The 16,653-nt window shown below is 67.4% G+C and overlaps 1 protein-coding gene across 4 annotated transcripts; it reads left to right on the forward strand.

Annotated features, from left to right (window-relative positions):
- Positions 1-221: 221 nt before the first annotated feature.
- MAP7D1 (MAP7 domain containing 1) lies at positions 222-16,584 on the forward strand. Of its 4 annotated transcripts, none has more exons than XM_077788463.1 (18): positions 222-320; positions 7,457-8,116; positions 8,222-8,290; positions 9,165-9,328; positions 9,661-9,775; positions 11,741-11,851; positions 13,265-13,387; positions 13,516-13,658; positions 13,778-13,911; positions 14,004-14,353; positions 14,430-14,604; positions 14,669-14,828; positions 15,084-15,188; positions 15,311-15,364; positions 15,439-15,523; positions 15,606-15,723; positions 15,798-15,988; positions 16,062-16,584. In XM_077788463.1, exons 2-18 carry the CDS (start codon positions 7,474-7,476, stop codon positions 16,070-16,072), a joined length of 2,751 nt encoding a protein of 916 aa, XP_077644589.1. In that variant the 5' UTR covers positions 222-320; positions 7,457-7,473; the 3' UTR covers positions 16,073-16,584. The 4 variants fall into 4 exon arrangements, with proteins under 4 accessions (XP_077644589.1, XP_077644588.1, XP_021410456.2 ...); XM_077788462.1 differs by lacking the exon at positions 222-320 and adding an exon at positions 748-846; XM_021554781.2 differs by lacking the exon at positions 222-320 and adding an exon at positions 748-846 and having other exon boundaries at positions 15,466-15,523.
- The last annotated feature ends 69 nt before the right edge of the window (positions 16,585-16,653 follow it).

The raw sequence follows: 16,653 nt of genomic DNA on the forward strand, positions 1-16,653 counted from the left end.
GGACATGTCCCTGCCTCCTGGTGCCCCTGAAGAGCCCGGAGCCGCGTTCCTCCCACTGCTGGTGCTGTCCATTCGTCCCCTGGGCTGGCCGTGCCGCTACATTCCCGTCCAAGCAGAGCCCAAAGGGGTTTCAGTCCTGAGCGGGGGCCGCTGTTCCTGCCCGGGCAGCGGGAGAGGCTCTGTTGGCTGCCGGTTACCGGGGCAGGGGGGATGCGGGCGGGGGGAGCCCCCCGAGCGGAGGCGGCTGCTGGCGGTGACTAAGGCTCACGTGTGACGGGGAGCGGGGGAGCAGCAGCTCCAAGGCCTCTCGAACAGCTGAGGTGGGGCTCGGAAACGGGCAATCGGTGTCTTTTTGGGGTGCCTGAGGCTGGGGCAGCTGCCCCGGGTGGTGCTGGCTGCGCACCGCGGTGCTGCTCAGGGCGGGGCGTGTTTGCTGCGGGGCCAGCGCTTCGCGCGTGACTGGAGCATCACAAAATGAGTGTGCGAGCCCCAAAATCTGGGAGAGCAGGGGCTGGAGGCGGGAGAACGGCCGAGCAAAGCTGGGGGATGCTGAGCACTGCGGGGACAGGCCCGAGGCGGCGGTGACGGGCGCAGGGTCCCAGCCGCGGCTGCGGGAGGAGCGGCGCCGGGTCGGGGCTGCGGGGCCGCGTCTGGAGCCGGGGCGAGGCGGAGCATCCCCCGGCCGCTCCCCCCGGCCGGGGCCGCGGGGCCGGGGCGGGGAGCGCTGAGCGTCCTCCCCCGCGGGCCGGGGGGAGCGGGGCTGGGCCAGCCCCTGCGCCTGCCGCGCCATGGAGCGGAGCTGCGCCGGGCGGGAGCCGCAGCCCCGGCCCCAGCCCCAGCCCCTCGGTAAGGATCCGCGGCGGCAGCGGCGCCGGTACCGGCTCCGGGGAGCGCCCGGGCCCCCTCCCGCACGGCGGGGCCGCAGGGAGTCGGCGTGCGGGATGCGGCCGAGGGCTGCGGGATGCGGCCCGGGGCTGCGGGGTCTGCCGGGGGTGCGGGATGCGGCCCGCCGTGCCGGCGGAGATGAGGCGCCGGGTCCGCGGAAAGCGGCGGAGCAGAGCGGGGCGGCGGCCCGGGGAGGCGGTGGAGGAGCCGGGGGGGCGAGGGGGGGAACGCGGTGCCGGGGCCGGGGCGGCTTCCCGGGAGGGACAAAGCCCGGGCACGGCCCTTCCATCTTGGGGAGGGCCGGAGCGGCCCCGGCCCCGCCGGCGTGGGGGAGGCAGGGGGGCTGCCCTTGGGAAGCCCCGGGGGTGGCGGCGCCGGCGCCGCCCCGGCTCGTCCCCGCCGGCCGGTGGGCGATGCCCCCCGTGGGAGGCACCCGCCGCCCCCCGCCCGCCCGGGGCCGCCCCCTCCCCGCCGCGTGGGATCGCGGCTCGTCCCGGCAGGGCCGGTCCCGCTGCCCCGGGATGAACCGGGGAGGGCGGCGGCGGGGCCGGGGCCGGGCTTGGCGCTGCCTCTCGGGGCTCCAGCGCAGCGCTCGCTGTGACTAAGCAGAGCTCCGCGGAGTCGCTTCCCACCGCGGGAGGAAGAGGAGAGGCGGCTCCCCTCCCCCTCGGCCCCAGTGCTCCATCGCCCGGGCCCGCGCACAGCGAGGGATGGCTGCGGCTCCCGGCGATGCTGGAAACCGGCGGCTCCTGCACCAAGCGGCCGCAGGTCCTGGCATCGCTGCCCGAACGACGCGTCCTGCGCCAGACATGTTGTCTGAGTCCCGCTCGCTGCCTTCGCTGCCTTCCCGCCCGCCCTGGCCCGCCCGCTCGATGCTGTCGCGGCCGGGCACCAGGGCTGGCTGCTCCCGGCCACCCTGGGCTCCCCGCACACCCTGTGGGTCACTGGCTGCTCTCCCGTGAGTGCAGAATGGTGCTGAAGGAGCAAGGGCGGTTTTGCACCATGTCCTTCTTCAGGGACCATCCCTGACCTGTCCGGCGTGGGTGACCTGCATGGCTGGGCAGCCCGGGCTGCTTCTTGTCTTGCTGCCTAGAGCGGGTTGGAGCCACCAGCAGGGAAGAGATTTCACTCAAGGGGCCAGGACCCACCATGTGTGGGGCAGCCAGTGGCACTGGAGGCCAGAAACTCGTGAAGGGCAGCTAGGGCAGGGTGTGACCTGCAGAGCTGCCCAGGTGGGCAGAGGGATGCAGTGTACAGAGGGATGAGGACCAAGGCAGGGGGCAGGCAGAGGTTTGTCCTTATCCAGGTTTTCCCCACTCCTCCAGCCCTTCTCCCTTGGCGCAGCAGAGAGGGAGGGCGAGCTGGTTGCCCGCCAGTGCCTGTGTTTGGGAGCAGCAGCTCAGGAGTTCTCCCAGCGCGGGAGCCGCTGCTGCGAAACCGTCAGAGCAACGTGATGCGATGTGCAGAGTGGTGATGTGACAGTCCCGTGGTGCCATGTCCAAAATAGTTAGCACAGCTCTCGCTCCTTGGAGGGCTCTGAGCAGGGTTGGGCAGCCCCACAGGCAGCCTGCTGGGAGTGGAGCTGGATCCTGCACGGCCCCAGCCCTGGTAGGTGCCACATCTGTGTTGTGAGGCACAGGAGCTGTTTTTTTGGGGGTACTGACCTGCTCCCCAAGGGGCTGGATGCTGGCAGGCACAGAGCCCCATGCCCTGCCTTCCAGCCAGGTTTCTGTTTCCCAGCATGATGCTAGCAGACAGGTTTTCGGGAGCGCGCCTGGGCTGGCTGCCCTGGGCACTGGTGGCGCCACATGGGTCGCCCCAAGGACGAGGGCACCTCCTGTCGCCACTGCCAGCGTGCCAGATGGATGGTGGGCAGGTGTTCCTGCCCCTGCTCTTGGGCTGTTTGGGGTTGCACTGTGACCACAGCCACAGTTTGCTGTGGGGGTGCTGGGGCCAGGAGCAGCTCCAGCTCTTTCCTTCATGTGTGTTTTAAACCATGGAAACCCCCTGACTCTGGCCTTGCTCTCACCACAAGATCCCAAGTTCCCCTTGTTGCTCTCCAGCTCAGCACGACAGCACCGTGGGAGCTCAATGACCTCTGCCCTGGCCCGGGGGCTGGTGCAGTTCCCCCATGGCTGCCCCCCATACCTGTATCCCAGAGCCTTGGCAGGACACGAGCCCTGGGAAAGGAGGCTGGATATGCCTGGCACCTGGCTGTGCCCTCACAGGGGCCCTGCTGCAGCCTGTCCTGTCCCTGGAGGCCTGTCCCCTGCAGCGGGGCTGTGGGCAGTGCTGGGGCACTGTGGCTGAAGCCCAGCCAGCTGCCAGCTGTGTTTCACTGGCTCCAAGGTGGCGGGGAGAGGAGCCAGCCATGGGTGACAGTGCCCATGTGCCTGGGGACAGGCTGCAGGTGGCTGTCCCCGTTGAGGACAGGGTGTCATTGCTGGTGGTGGCTGCCAGGGTGGCACTGGCCACCCCTAAGGAGGGAGCTGCTGGCATTGCCCATATCTCCCTGCCCAAGCATGTGAGCCAGCACTGAGGGCGCGTGTCAGTGCTGTGCCTGTGGGCAGGACATAGTGGGGACGTGTTGGGAATGTGCTGTGGACGTTCCAGGGATGTGTCAGGAGCGCTTGCTCACTGTCCCTGTCATCCAGGTGTGAGGGTTGCTGCAGCGCAGGGGAATCCCAGGAGCTGGGTGGGACAGGGCAGGGCTCAGCCCCAAGGCACATCTGAGTGTTGAGGCAGGGGTGGGATCAGGGGCAGAACTGTGGCTTGGAGCACACCCAGGCCTTGGAGCATCCCAGTGCATCCCACAGTGCTCTGGGGGCCTCAGGCAGAGTGGACACCAGCACCCACACAGCCACCCCTGCTCTGTGGCCACTCTGCCTTCCTGCTCTGCACCAGGACCTGCTGGCAGGGAGAGACCCAGAGACCCATCCCCATGGAGCTGCTCTCAAGGCAGGGGAGGCAGCTGGGAACAGCTGCACCCAGGAGGGCCTGAGGGTGTATTGCACACATGAATGTCCCCACGGGCTGTGGGGAGCAGCCCTTCAGGGCCAGCAGTGGCTTTTTGGGCTGGCCTCAGGGTCTTGTCCTTGGCACAGCAGGGACTGCCGCAATGCCGAGATGTCTGGGCACTGTTGCACCAGCACCTTTGGGTGGCATTCCACTGCTCACCAGTGACCTCCACTGCACCATCAGCCCTGCTCTGCTGATGCCCCCTGCCCGCTGGGTGCTGTGCTGCGGAGCGGGAACACGAGGATACGGAGCTGAGGGGAGCTGAGGTGACATCGGGCGGGTGCCCCCCCTGTTCTTTTGGGCAGTGCCCTGCAGGGACAGTTAACGAGGAGGGCCGCTGGTCCGAGCAGTGCCCGCGGGCCTCGATGTGCTCTCGCTTCACGGCACCGGGGATCTGCCTGCGCCTGGCTGAGCATCCCTGGCCATGTGCCGGCCAAGGAACCGCGCTGCACCGGGCACTGCCGGGCTGGATGTGCCGCTGGCGCTCGGTGGCACGGGCACCGGTGCCAAAGGGAGCCGTGCGAGGAGCAGGACGGGCTGGGTGATGCGGCGTCGAGGGCAGCGCCTCGCCCTGAGCTGGGCACGGCGCCGTGCCGGTGGCGGCAGCGGGGCCGGTGCCACACGGGCTCGCCCGGGCTGGGTGCTGCAGGGCAGCCGTGCCTGCGTGTCTGGGGGGACGGGAGCTAATCCGTGTGGAATGCCCTGGCCGGGGGAGAGGGGACGCCCGCGCCGCCTGGGCGCAGGCAGCGTTGGGTTTCAGGGCAGCTGCCGTGCTGGAGCAGCGACAGGGACAGATGGCGGCAGGGCTGGCCCTGCCCCACCTTGGGGGTCTTGGCTGGGCCTGGAGGTCTTGGCCGTGCCCACAGCCCTTCCCTGGCCACAGGTGCTGTTGTCTCTCTGGCCAGTGGGGCACGGCAGATCCTGCCCAGGGCTCTCTGCCTGGCTGTGTGGGCTGGCAGGAGGCACCCACTGTCCCCTGCCAGTGGTCTCCACACGTCCAGGGCTCTCTGAGGTATTTCCATCTGCTCAGGGGATCAGTCTGGCCTTGATGCTTTCACTGGGCCCTGTGTGCAACACTTGGCTGTGCTGCCACAGTGGTGCCAGGGCCACCCCTCCCAGCTGGGACACACATAGTGACACCGCAGGTGCCATCCCGGGATCTGGCACCTGGGCGCTGCCAAGCCCTGCTACCTGTGCTTGCCCATCTGAGGCAGCCCTGGGGGACAGAGCTGGGACCCCCCAGTCCCAGCCCCTCATCAGACCCGTGGCTGCCTCGCAGGGCGCAGCGCTGGGGACATGGGATGTGCAGGATCGGGGCCAGGGGATGGGCCGGCTTCCTGCAGCAGAAAATACCCGGAAAGTCTGCGGGGGGGCCGGGGCTGCCTGTGTCCCCACGGAATCCAGGGTGGGGGAACCCTGTTGGCACAGCCCTGGCCTGGGGGGCTGCAGCAGCACCCTTGGCCCCTCTCTGGGGACCAGGGGACCTGGGGTGTGCCCATGCTGTCAGTGCAGGGAGCTGGCAATGCCTCTTTGGATAGCCTGGGCTGACCCTGGGTTTGAGCACTCCAGCATGGAGTGGGTGAGGAGCCATGAGGTGGATGAGGAGCTGTGGGGAGGGTGAGGTGCTGCAGGACGGGTGAGGAGCCATGGAGTGGCTGAGGAGATATGGGATGGTTGAGGAGCTGCAGGATGGGTGAGGAGGTGTGGAATGAGTGAGGAGCTGTGGGGTGGGTGAGAAGCTGTGGGGTGGATGAGGAGCTGTGGTATGGGTGAGGAGCTGTGGTGTGGGTGAGGAGCTGTGGGGTGAGTGAGGAGCTGTGGAGTGAGTGAGGAGCTGTAGGGTGGATGAGGAGCTGTTGGGTGGATGTGGAGCTGTGGGATGGATGAGGAGCCATGGGGTGGATGCGGAGCCGTGGGATGGATGAGGAGCCATGGGGTGGATGAGGAGCTGTGGGGTGGGTGAGGAGCTGTGGGGTGGGTGAGGAGTGGCGCCGGCTGTGTTTGCAGAGCCCACACTTTGCCCCTCGCTGAGGGTTGTGGAGAGCTCTGCAAACACGGCTGAGCCAGCGTGTGACATCAGCTGGTCGCTGGGGTTCTGCCACCCCCTCCCTCTGCAGTGCTGTCCATGGGGCTGGAGCTGTGTGTCCTGCAGTGGGGCTGGAGCTGTGTGTCCTGCGGTGGGGCTGGAGCTGTGTCCTGCGGTGGGGCTGGACCTGTGTGTCCTGCGGTGGGGCTGGAGCTGTGTGTCCTGCGGTGGGGCTGGAGCCGTGTGTCCTGCGGTGGGGCTGGAGCTGTGTGTCCTGCGGTGGGGCTGGAGCTGTGTGTCCTGCGGTGGGGCTGGAGCTGTGTCCTGCGGTGGGGCTGGAGCCGTGTGTCCTGCAGTGGGGCTGGAGCTGTGTCCTGCGGTGGGGCTGGAGCCGTGTGTCCTGCGGTGGGGCTGGAGCTGTGTGTCCTGCGGTGGGGCTGGAGCTGTGTGTCCTGCGGTGGGGCTGGAGCTGTGTCCTGCGGTGGGGCTGGAGCCGTGTGTCCTGCAGTGGGGCTGGAGCTGTGTCCTGCGGTGGGGCTGGAGCCGTGTGTCCTGCAGTGGGGCTGGAGCTGTGTGTCCTGCAGTGGGGCTGGAGCTGTGTGTCCTGCGGTGGGGCTGGAGCTGTGTCCTGCGGTGGAGCTGGACCTGTGTCCTGCGGTGGGGCTGGAGCCGTGTGTCCTGCGGTGGGGCTGGAGCTGTGTCCTGTGGTGGGGCTGGAGCTGTGTCCTGCGGTGGGGCTGGAGCTGTGTGTCCTGGCAAGTACTGGAGGGTTTGTTTGCAGAGGGCAATAATGGGGGCCGGGGGAGTCACCAGCACTGGTGTCACTGGTGTCACTTCCGACATCCCTTCTACAGGGGCACGTGCCGTGGCACTGCCAGGCGCTGGCACCGTGTCGGGCTGCGCTCCGCGCTCCCTCAGGGTGCCCAGCGGCCACCCAGAGTGGGAGAGATCCCCGGGCTGCCCACGGCCGGCCCCACGCGGGGAGTGGGCTCTGTCTGGCGGCCTGGTGTGCATTCCTGGGCCGTGAGGTCACGGCTGTGGGTCTGGCGCGATGGGGGCCACCACGGGCTGTCATGGTGACGTCAGGCCACGGCCCGCGCCCATCCTGCCTCCGGCGCAGCCGACGGTGCCGCGGAAGCGCTCGACGTCCTCGTCCCCTCGGGGAGAGTGGCAGGGGAGAGTGTGGGTCCCCGTGCCCGTGGGGGGTCTCTGGCCCCGTGTCCCCCCACGGCAGGGCCAGGCGGCAGCTGCCAGGGGATGAAGGGCAGCTTTGTGGTGGCAGTGCCTGGTGGAGCCCGGCTGTCCCTCTGTGCATTGTGCGCCCAGCGCCTGGCACCCGCTGCGGGTGCCCCCCAGGATTGGGGCAGCAGCAGCAGGGCTGAGGTGGGGTTCCACCGCCCTCCCCACCTTGCTCCTGAGGGATGTGTTTGGGGGTACAGGGCTGTGTCCCCTGAGAGCTGTCTGGGGAGATCTTTCACAGCCTTCCCCAACTGAGTGACCTTGTGTTCTGCTCTGTCCCTCTTGCAGGGAAGCCACCATCCCCGATGGGAGACAGCATCCCCCCACCCTCCGTGCCACCCCCTGTGCCTGGGGGTGCCCTGCAGGGAGAACGCAGCTTCCCCCAGCATGGCCGACCCGGCCCTCCAGATGTCATCCCCTCGGAAAAGAGCATCCCACCCATCCCTGCAGCCATCACCCCCTCTGAGAAGATCGTCCTGCCCGTCCCTGCAGCCGTGCCCCCCTCCCAGCAGCCCGTGTGCCCCCCGGCCGTGATGCCCCACTCTGAGAGCAGCCCCCCACAGCGTGACCGACCCAGCCCTCCAGCCGTGGCACTGCCAGGACAGCCCGTGTCCCCCAGCCCTGCAACTCTGGTCCCCTCAGCACAGAGTGTTCCTCCCCAGGGTGACCAGTTCCCCCCTGTACCCCCCAAGCCGCCTGGGATGGAGCACCCCAAAGAAGAGGCGTTGCCCCACACCGCTGGCCAGCCTGTCCCCGTCCACGCTGCTGCCCCTGGCTCCACAGAGACGCCGCCCCAAGGGAGCCAGCCCCCAGCCCCAGCTGCCACTGAAGGGGCCCCTCCTGATGCCAAGAGCTCCCTGGGTGCCACAGCCGGGCCCTCAAAGGACGTGAGCCCCCGGAGCAGCCGCCCCTCACCGTCTCCTGCCGCCAGCCCCCGGCCCAAGCAAGGTGGGTGCCAGGATGTTGTGGTGCTCCAGTGATGCTGCACCCTGTGGGCACCAGTCGATGCCTGGTGGGGCTGGGCACTGCCCTGACCATGTTTCCCCTCTGCAGATGCCCAGAAGGCCCAGGCAAGGCACAAGCAGGCGAAGGAGCGGCGCGAGGAACGGGCCAAGTACCTGGGTATGGGGCTGGAAGGGAAAGTGGATGGGGGGGTGGAGGCAGGGGCTAAGGAGCTTTGCTGGGTCATGGGCAATCCCATTAGCTGTGGTGAGCTGAGCTTGGGTGGGAACTGCAGTGCTGGCAGCTCTGCCCGCCAGGCACAGCACTGATTCCCTGGCACATCTCTGACCCCCGGGCACACTGCTGACCCCCGGGCATATTGCTGACCCCCCAGCACACAACTGACCCCCCAGCACACCACTGACCCCTCCAGGCATACCACTGTCCCCTAGGCACACTGCTGATCCCCAGGCACACTGCTGACCCCCAGGCACACTGCTGACCCCCAGGTACACTGCTGAGCCCCCCAGCACCCCACTGACCCCCAGGCACACTGCTGACCCCCCCCAGCACACCACTGACCCCCAGGCACACTGCTGACCCCCAGGCACACCACTGACCCCCAGGCACACTGCTGACCCCCCCAGCACACACTGTTGCCCCCTGCTTTGGATACTCCCCGGGTGTGTGCAGGTGCCACCAGCGCTGGTACCCGGCTCTGCCGTGTGCAGGCAGCCCCAGGCAGCCCCACAGTGGCTCGGGGCAGCGGGCGAGCAGGGCCCCTGTGCTGAGCATGGGGCCTCCTTGTCCCCGCACTCTTTCCACCCTCATTCCCCCATTGTTCACCGCGCGCCTCGGCGGGCTCCCGGCGGGCTCCCGGCCTTCCTTTTGTCCTGGCCCAAACCCCTCCCTCACCGGCCGATGCTGCCTGCCCCGAAAACCCAGCCGCATGCCCTGGCCGGCCCGTGGCCCCACGCCACCGGCATGGGCACGCGGTCCCACCGCCGGGCTGCCCGGGGCTGTGCCTCCGGTGCCACCCCACTGCCCCCCACAGCTGCCAAGCGGGTGCTGTGGCTGGAGAAGGAGGAGAAGGCCCGGCTGCTGCGGGAGAAGCAGCTGGAGGAGCGGCGCAAGCGGCTGGAGGAGCAGCGGCTGCGGGCGGAGAAGCGCCGGGCGGTCCTGGAGGAGCGGCAGAGGCAGAAGCTGGAGAAGAATAAGGTGGGGATGGGGATGGGCATCATGGGTGCAGCGGAGCAGGGGCTGGGGTGGCACGTGGGATGCAATCCCTGAGGAGTTCTCATGGCTCCAGCAGCCCTTCAGGAGATGTTTCATGAGCCTTTTGGGAGCTGCCCACTGCACCCACCCTCTGCTGCCCCTCCTTCCTGGTGCAGAGCCTGCGCTGTGCCCAGCTTCTTGGCATGTGTGCCCTGGCCAGGGCAGGCATCACTGTCCTGTCTCCCTCCAAGCACCTCCATCACTGGGAGGCTCTGGCTGGCCCCAGCCCCGCTCCCTCAGCCGCTGGGCTCAGCCTGTCCCTCTCCCTCGGGCAGGAGCGCTATGAGGCAGCAATCCAGCGGTCGGTCAAGAAGACGTGGGCAGAGATCCGGCAGCAGCGGTGGTCCTGGGCTGGGGCCCTGCACCACGGCTCCCCTGCACACAAGGATGGTGAGTGCCGGGGTGGGCACAGGCACCTGGGGACCCTGTGGCTCTGACAGCGGTGGGGGCAGCTGGGCATCTCTGTGCCAGCCCTCAAATCCCGCTCAGCCCCACTTGGTGCGTCATGCTGCCATCACTCTGGGCTGTGCTGGGGACTGATGGGTTTCCTTGGCTGTTCTCTGCTCCTGTGGGGCTGGGTGTAAGCTGGAGGCTGTGTGTCACAGTCCCTGTTCCACTCAGAGACCTGCCTGCAGGCAGCCCTGGCTGCTTCAGCATGCCATAGCCACACTGCCAGGTCTCCAGCAATCATGAAGAGCCCCCAGCCCCAGGGGCTGTGGGGCTGCATGAGGCCTCTCTGAGCTCTGGTTGGGGTCTGTGCTGTGGCGTGTCCCCTTGTCCTCCAGCTGGGTGGGGGGCAGTGCTTGGCCTCTGCAGGTCCAGTCTGGAGGTGACTGTGGCTGCATGTGTGGCTGCAGAAGCTGGTCCTGCTCCATGGGGGCTTCTTGGGGACACCCTGCACGATTCAGCACTTGGACATGTGGAAGTCTCCACTGTCCCCTGACTGCTGTGCTGTGCTGGCAGGTGCCAGCACTGTCTGGCATGGATAGTGACATAGAGCACTGTGTCCCTAGGAACTCTCTGCCTTCACATGCCATGGGGTGGCTGTGGTGGCCCCGGCTGTACCTGGCCAGACTGTGAACAGGTGTTGTATTCCTGGCTGTACCTGGCCAGACTGTGTACAGGCGTTGTGTTCCTGGCTGTACCTGGCCGGGTTGTGTACAGGTGTAGTGTTCCTGGGTGTACCTGGCCGGGTTGTGTACAGGCGTTGTGTTCCTGGCTGTACCTGGCCGGGTTGTGTACAGGCGTTGTGTTCCTGGCTGTACCTGGCCGGACTGTGTACAGGTGTTCTGTTCCTGGCTGTACCGGCCGGGTTGTGTACAGGTTGTGTTCCTGGCTGTACCTGGCCGGGTTGTGTACAGGTGTTGTGTGCCAGGTTGTGCGCACTGGCACCGTGTGCCCAGTGCCGTGTGTGCTCAGGTGTTGCATGCCCAGCTGTACCTGGCTGGGCTGTGTGTACAGGCTCCACGTTCTGGGTACGCCTGTCTCGGTGCTGTGTGCCACTGTGGCTCATGGCACACTCGGGTGTCTGTGGTGCAGCACCTGGCAGGGTCTGGCAAGGGTGGACACCTTCCCCTGTCACTTCTCATCGGGATGTGCTGCTGGAGCTGCTGCCAGGTGTCTCTCACCAATCTCCTGCCTCCATCGGCCCTGAGCTTCCCTGGCTGCTTTGTCCAGAGGAGCCCAGGCAGGGTGGGGAGATCCCAGCTACCTGTGGAGGTGCTACCAGCCACCAGCACTGTCCTGGCAGTGCCGTAGTGACCCAGCTCCGGTGTGATGTTGTCTCGTGTCTGTCTGGACCTGCTGCGCTCACCCTGCTCCCCCAGGGTGGATGCTCGCCTGGTGCTGCCGAGGTTCCTGGACACCTGCTCCCGATTCCCAGACTGTGTTTGGGAAAATTGTTGTAGCGGGGCCTGGGAGCCGCCCTGGCTCTCTGAGGATGAGATCCCTGCATGACCCCAGCATGACCCTGCAGGGTTCAGACACTGTCACACTGAATGCCAGTGCTGTGTGTCGTGTCCCCGGACACCAGTATCTCCTCTGGCCCCACTCTGTGCCGTGTCACTGGATTCCAGCATCTCCTGTCCCACTCTGTGCCGTGTCCCCAGACTCCAGCATCTCCCGTCGCATTCTGTGTTGTGTCCCTGGATTCCAGCATCTCCTGCCCTACTCTGTACCATGTCCCTGGATTCCAGCATCTCCTACTCCATTCTATGCTGTGTCCTCCGACTCCAGCATCTCCCCTGGTCGTTCCACTTCTGCCCCAGTGCCCTGGCACGGCCGTGCATGCTGCATGTGGGGGGCCTGGCCCCGGCCCCGGGACCTTAATGCCCTTGTGTCTTTTCCCTCCTCCAGGTGCGAGCCGGTGCTCGGTGTCCGCTGTAAACCTCCCCAAACACGTCGACTCTATAATCAACAAGCGGCTCTCCAAATCCTCCGCCACCCTCTGGAACTCTCCCAGTAGAAGTAAGAGCCCTTTGCGTTTGCCCCAGCGCAGGGGGCACAGCCAGGCCCCTGCCCAGAGCTGGGGACCCCCGATGCCAGGGTGCCCCATCCCCAGGTGCCCGCGGAGAGAGGAGAAGCCGTTTGCTGTTTGGGGGAGGAGGCTGGAACCGGCCGGTGGCTCCTTGAGGCTGTGTGGGCTGGGAGGAGAAGGAAGAGGAGGAGGAGGAATGGCTGCGTGGTGGCAGCCCCATGGGGCGCCAGGACAGGGATGGGAGCTTGGCTCCCTGCCCCAGGGCAGCTCTGGTGGGTGCTGGTTCAGCCACAGAGGGGCTGCCTGTCGCCGACCCTCCTGGGGCTGGGCACGGCTCCAGTGCTCCCACAAGCTCCAGGGGCTGGGTGCCACAGAGCTCTGTGGCCATGGTGCTGCAAGGTCATCCTGGCCCTGGGAGCGCTGCCCAGGGCTGCAGCCATGCCAGAGGGATGTGTCCAACAGAGGGATGTGTCCAGTGCCGGGGCTGCTGTTGTGTTTCGGGGTTGCCTGGAGATGAGCGCCTTCCCGGACGCGTATAAATAGCCAGAGCAGCTGACGCCGGTGGCTGTGGTGACGCAGGCAGCTCCCAGCGCCCTGTGCTGGGGCTCAGCCCAGGGACAGGCTCCTGGGGGCTGTCAGCACTGCCCGGGTGGGAGCAACATCTCCCTGGGCCCGTGCCAGACCTGCCACCCTGTCCCCCTGCAGCACCCATGGCTCTGTGCTCTCCCCTCCTGGCAGCCGGTGCTGCCCCTGGCCTGACGCCCAGTGGAGAGGGGCAGAGGGGCCCTGTCTCCATGGGTGGCTCCCATGCGCCGCAGGGTGTTTGGTGACATGTGCTGCAGGGCAGCCAGTGGCAGCTTGGTGCCCAGCTGAGCCAGCTGTGTGGCCAGGCATCGCCGTTCTGTGGGTGCTGTAATCCTGGCCTGGCTCCTGGGGCACGCTTGGTGATTTAGCACAGCTCCTGTGGGATGAAGGCACACTGTGGTGTCCTGGGGCAGCTGGCACGTGCCATTGGTCACACAGGGCAGGGGCACAGAAGGGTGCCATTGCTGGGCACAAGGAGAGGGCAGAGTTGGAGGCTGTATCACCAGGATGGCACCCAGCACTGCTGGTACACGGTGACTGCAGTGTCCACAGGACACAAGGGCACCACTGTCGTCATGCCACAGCGCCGTCCACAGGCACCCAGCCGCCCACCCATGGGCACGGCCCTTCATCCTGCTCGGCTGTGTGGGGCTGTGGGGACCCCTCCCCAGCACGGCCAAGCTCTGGGCACTCCTGGAACTGTGCATGCACCGTGGTATTGCTGCAGACACACGGCTGCTCCCTCCCAGCGGCGGCTGTGAGGGCAGGACTGGAGTCTGGAGGTTTGTGGTGCACTAATGGCTCCTCTCCCTCCCCAGACCGCAGCTTGCAGCTGAGCCCATGGGAGAGCAGCATCGTGGACCGGCTGATGACGCCCACCCTGTCCTTCCTCGCGCGCAGCCGGAGCGCCGTGACCCTGGCTGGGAATGGCAAGGAGCAGGGTGAGCCCCCCGGGGGTCAGGGACACACGGGTGGGTCCTGGCGCAGGCAGGGAACCAGGATGAGGGAGCCTGGAGTCAGTGGGCAGCTGGTGTTGGCTCCATCCTGACGCTGGCCACTCCTCCCCCAGTGCCCGTGTGCCCTCGCTCAGCCTCTGCCAGCCCCCTCAGCCCCTGCCACAACCACCGCCTGCCGCACCGCTGCTGGGAGCGCCGGAAGGCGGCCGCCGCCAGCCCTGATGTGACGCCGCGCCGCAGGACCGAGCCCTCGCCCGTGAGTGCCACCTCCCGCGGGGACCCGGCTGCCAGGGCGGCTGTGGGGCACGGCGTGGCTTCAGGCCGTGCCCAGCACCCAGCGCTGATGCCATCCCTGTCTGTCCTTGGCCGGAGCAGAAGAAGAAGGAGAAGAAGGAGAAGGATCGGGAGAATGCCAAGGAGCGCAGCGCCCTGTCCCGTGAGCGCAGCCTCAGGAAGCGGCAGTCGCTGCCGGCGGCACAGCCCCGGCTCCTGCCTGCGGCTGACAGCAGGTCGGGACCCCTCTCCCTGAGGATTCCCAGCCCCTGGCCCCACCCGCGGGCTGCCCCAGCCCCACTAACACTCTCTCTTGTTCTGTTTGCAGCCCCGGCCCCAAAAACCGTCCCTCATCCCCTGCCACCCCCAAGAACCGTCCTTCATCCCCTGCCACCCCCAAAAACCGTCCCTCATCCCCTGCCACTCCCAAGAACCGTCCCTCGTCCCCTGCCACCCCCAAGGCCCGCCCGGCATCCCCCAGCCCGGCCCTCAGCTCTCCCCACAAGCCGCCCCTGCCTCGAAGCGTCCATTCCTCCCCCAAGGTGCGGGCCAGGGCTCGGGAGGAGCGGGGGGAGCAGGAGGGCCAGGCGAAGGCACGGGAGAGGAAGGAGGAGGAGCAGGGTCCTGCACCCCCAGCCCTTCCCGAGTCCCCCAAGGTGCCCGCAGAGCCGACGGCAGGTGGGTACGGTGTCGCTGGGGAAGCTGCAGGGCTGGGAGAAGCCAGAGCAGCCCTGACGCTGCCTGCCTCCCCCAGGCCCCCCAGTCCCTGCGGTCCCCGGCCCTGTGCCGGCCAGTCCCCCGGCCAGAGCTCCCGCCGGCACCACGGACCGGGAGGAGGCTGCCCGGCTGCTGGCGGAGAAGCGCCGCCAGGCCCGGGAGCAGCGGGAGCGGGAGGAGCGGGAGCGCCGGGAGCAGGAGGAGCAGGAGAGGTGGGTGTTGTCCCCTTGGCCCCCAGCCCCGGCCTCCTGCCGTGCTAAGTGCCCCTCCCCGCAGGCGGGTGCAGGAGGAGCGGGCGCAGCGGGCGGCCGAGGAGCAGAGGCGGCGGGAGGCCCTGGCACGGCAGCGGGAGGAGGAGCGGCGGCTGCAGGAGGAACGAGAGGCCCAGGAGAGAGCCCGGGCTGAGCGAGAGGAGGTGGAGCGGCTGCAGAGACAGGTTGGGCTGACAGAGTGTGGGGGAAAGGGGCTGCAGGAGGTGGGGGACAAAGGCAGGGATGGAGGAGGAAGGCGGGGATGTTCTCACTCTCAGGGGAGAAAGGGTGAGAACCAGCCCAGCCTCTGCAGGACCAGGGCGGCAGGAGGGAACAGGGCAGGGCTGTGCTGAGCTGTCCAGGCAGCAGATCCCCACAGTCCCTGCCCCATCCCTTTCCCCCTGTCACATCTCATCCCCTCCCGCCCTGCTGTGGCACAGAAGGAAGAGGCCGAGGCGAGGGCACGCGAAGAGGCTGAGCGGCAGCGCCTGGAGCGGGAGAAGCACTTCCAGCGTGAGGAGCAGGAGCGGCTGGAGAGGAAGAAGGTGAGCATTGGGGGCACCTCCAGGCATGGGGCACAGCAGGTTTTTCCCTGGAAGGGATCTTGCCTGGCTCCGGGGCAGGTCCTGGTGGTGAGAGCCGTGTGTGAATCTCTGTGTGACTGCAGCGCCTGGAGGAGATCATGAAGAGGACGCGCAAGTCAGACGCAGCAGACACCAAGGTGGGAGCCTGTCCTCTGTCCTGGGACCCTGGGGACTTGGGCACTCGACAGAGCCCTCCTGCCCCTGCCTGCAGACCCTCACAGCTCTCCTGTCCCTGCAGAAGAAGGACGACAAGAAGGTGCTGAACGGGAAAGCAGCCGAGCAGGAGGATGTCCCAGGTGTGTGGGCACCCCGGGCCTGCTTCCCCCAGCCACAGTCTGGCCCCAGCCACGGCTGAGCCGGGTTCTGCCATGTCCTCAGGCCACGAGAAGCACCTGGGGCCGATCCCGAAGGCAGAGGAGCTCCCAGAGACGGAGACCCCAAGCGCAGGGACACCGGGGGGAACGAAGGGCTTGGTGGGCGAGGGGCTTCAGCCGAGGTGAGTGTGGGGACACCGGGTGGGAGCCAGGGGCTGGCATGGTCGGGGCTGAGCCCGGCCCTCCCATCCCACAGCACCAAGGAGGCGGCGGCCCTGGTGAATGGTGTGCAGCCCAGCAAGCACGAGAACGGCTTCTCGGGCACCGAGGGCTCCAAGGAGCTGCGGGATCTCTCCCACCACGGTGGTAGCCCCGGCAGCATCATCCCCTTTGGCGACAAGGAGCCCTTCCTCAAGCAGGCTGTGGTGAAGCCCCCGCAGGTGACAGGTGAGCAGCGGGAAGGCTGTGGGGGGACGGTGCTGTGAGCACCACACACTCACACCGCTCTCCCCACCCACAGAGGTGCTGTGAGGGCCTGGCCGATGCTCCCAGGGGCCACTGGCCACACCCTGACCCTGGTGGCCCACGCAGACCTGTAGCTGTCGTCAGAACACGACCCTCGCTGCTCCTCCCGGGCGCCCGGGGGCTGCAGGGCCCTGGCCAGGACGCCTGGCTCCTCTCTTCGTTCTCGTTTTTATTTCGTTTTGTTGTTTTTTGTTTTTTTTTTAATTTTAAATATGCACCTTATCAGACTGACAGCCCACCCTCGCAGCCCGCCGGAGCCGCCTCAGACGTGTGGTGTAATGATGTAGTTATTTAACTCGCTGGGTACAACGTCTGTGAATACTGTAAATAGAGCCGGCCGGGCATGGGGATGCTCTGGGGGGCACGGGGGGGCCATGTCACAGCTCCTGTCCCCACGTTCCCCCGCACGTCCGTGTGTCAGTGTCCCCGGGCCCGGCCGGCACCACGCTGCTCTGTGCCCTTGTGACAGTGTTATGCATCCAGACAACCTTTGACAACAATTAAAAGTGGACAATGCCCTCGGCGTGCCTCTCTGTGTCCGGGGAGGGGAACTGGGTGGGTCCGTGCCCGTGTCAGTGCCTCGGTGC

Source organism: Lonchura striata, chromosome 26 (assembly GCF_046129695.1).
Source record: "Lonchura striata isolate bLonStr1 chromosome 26, bLonStr1.mat, whole genome shotgun sequence".
Lineage (NCBI taxonomy): Eukaryota > Metazoa > Chordata > Aves > Passeriformes > Estrildidae > Lonchura > Lonchura striata.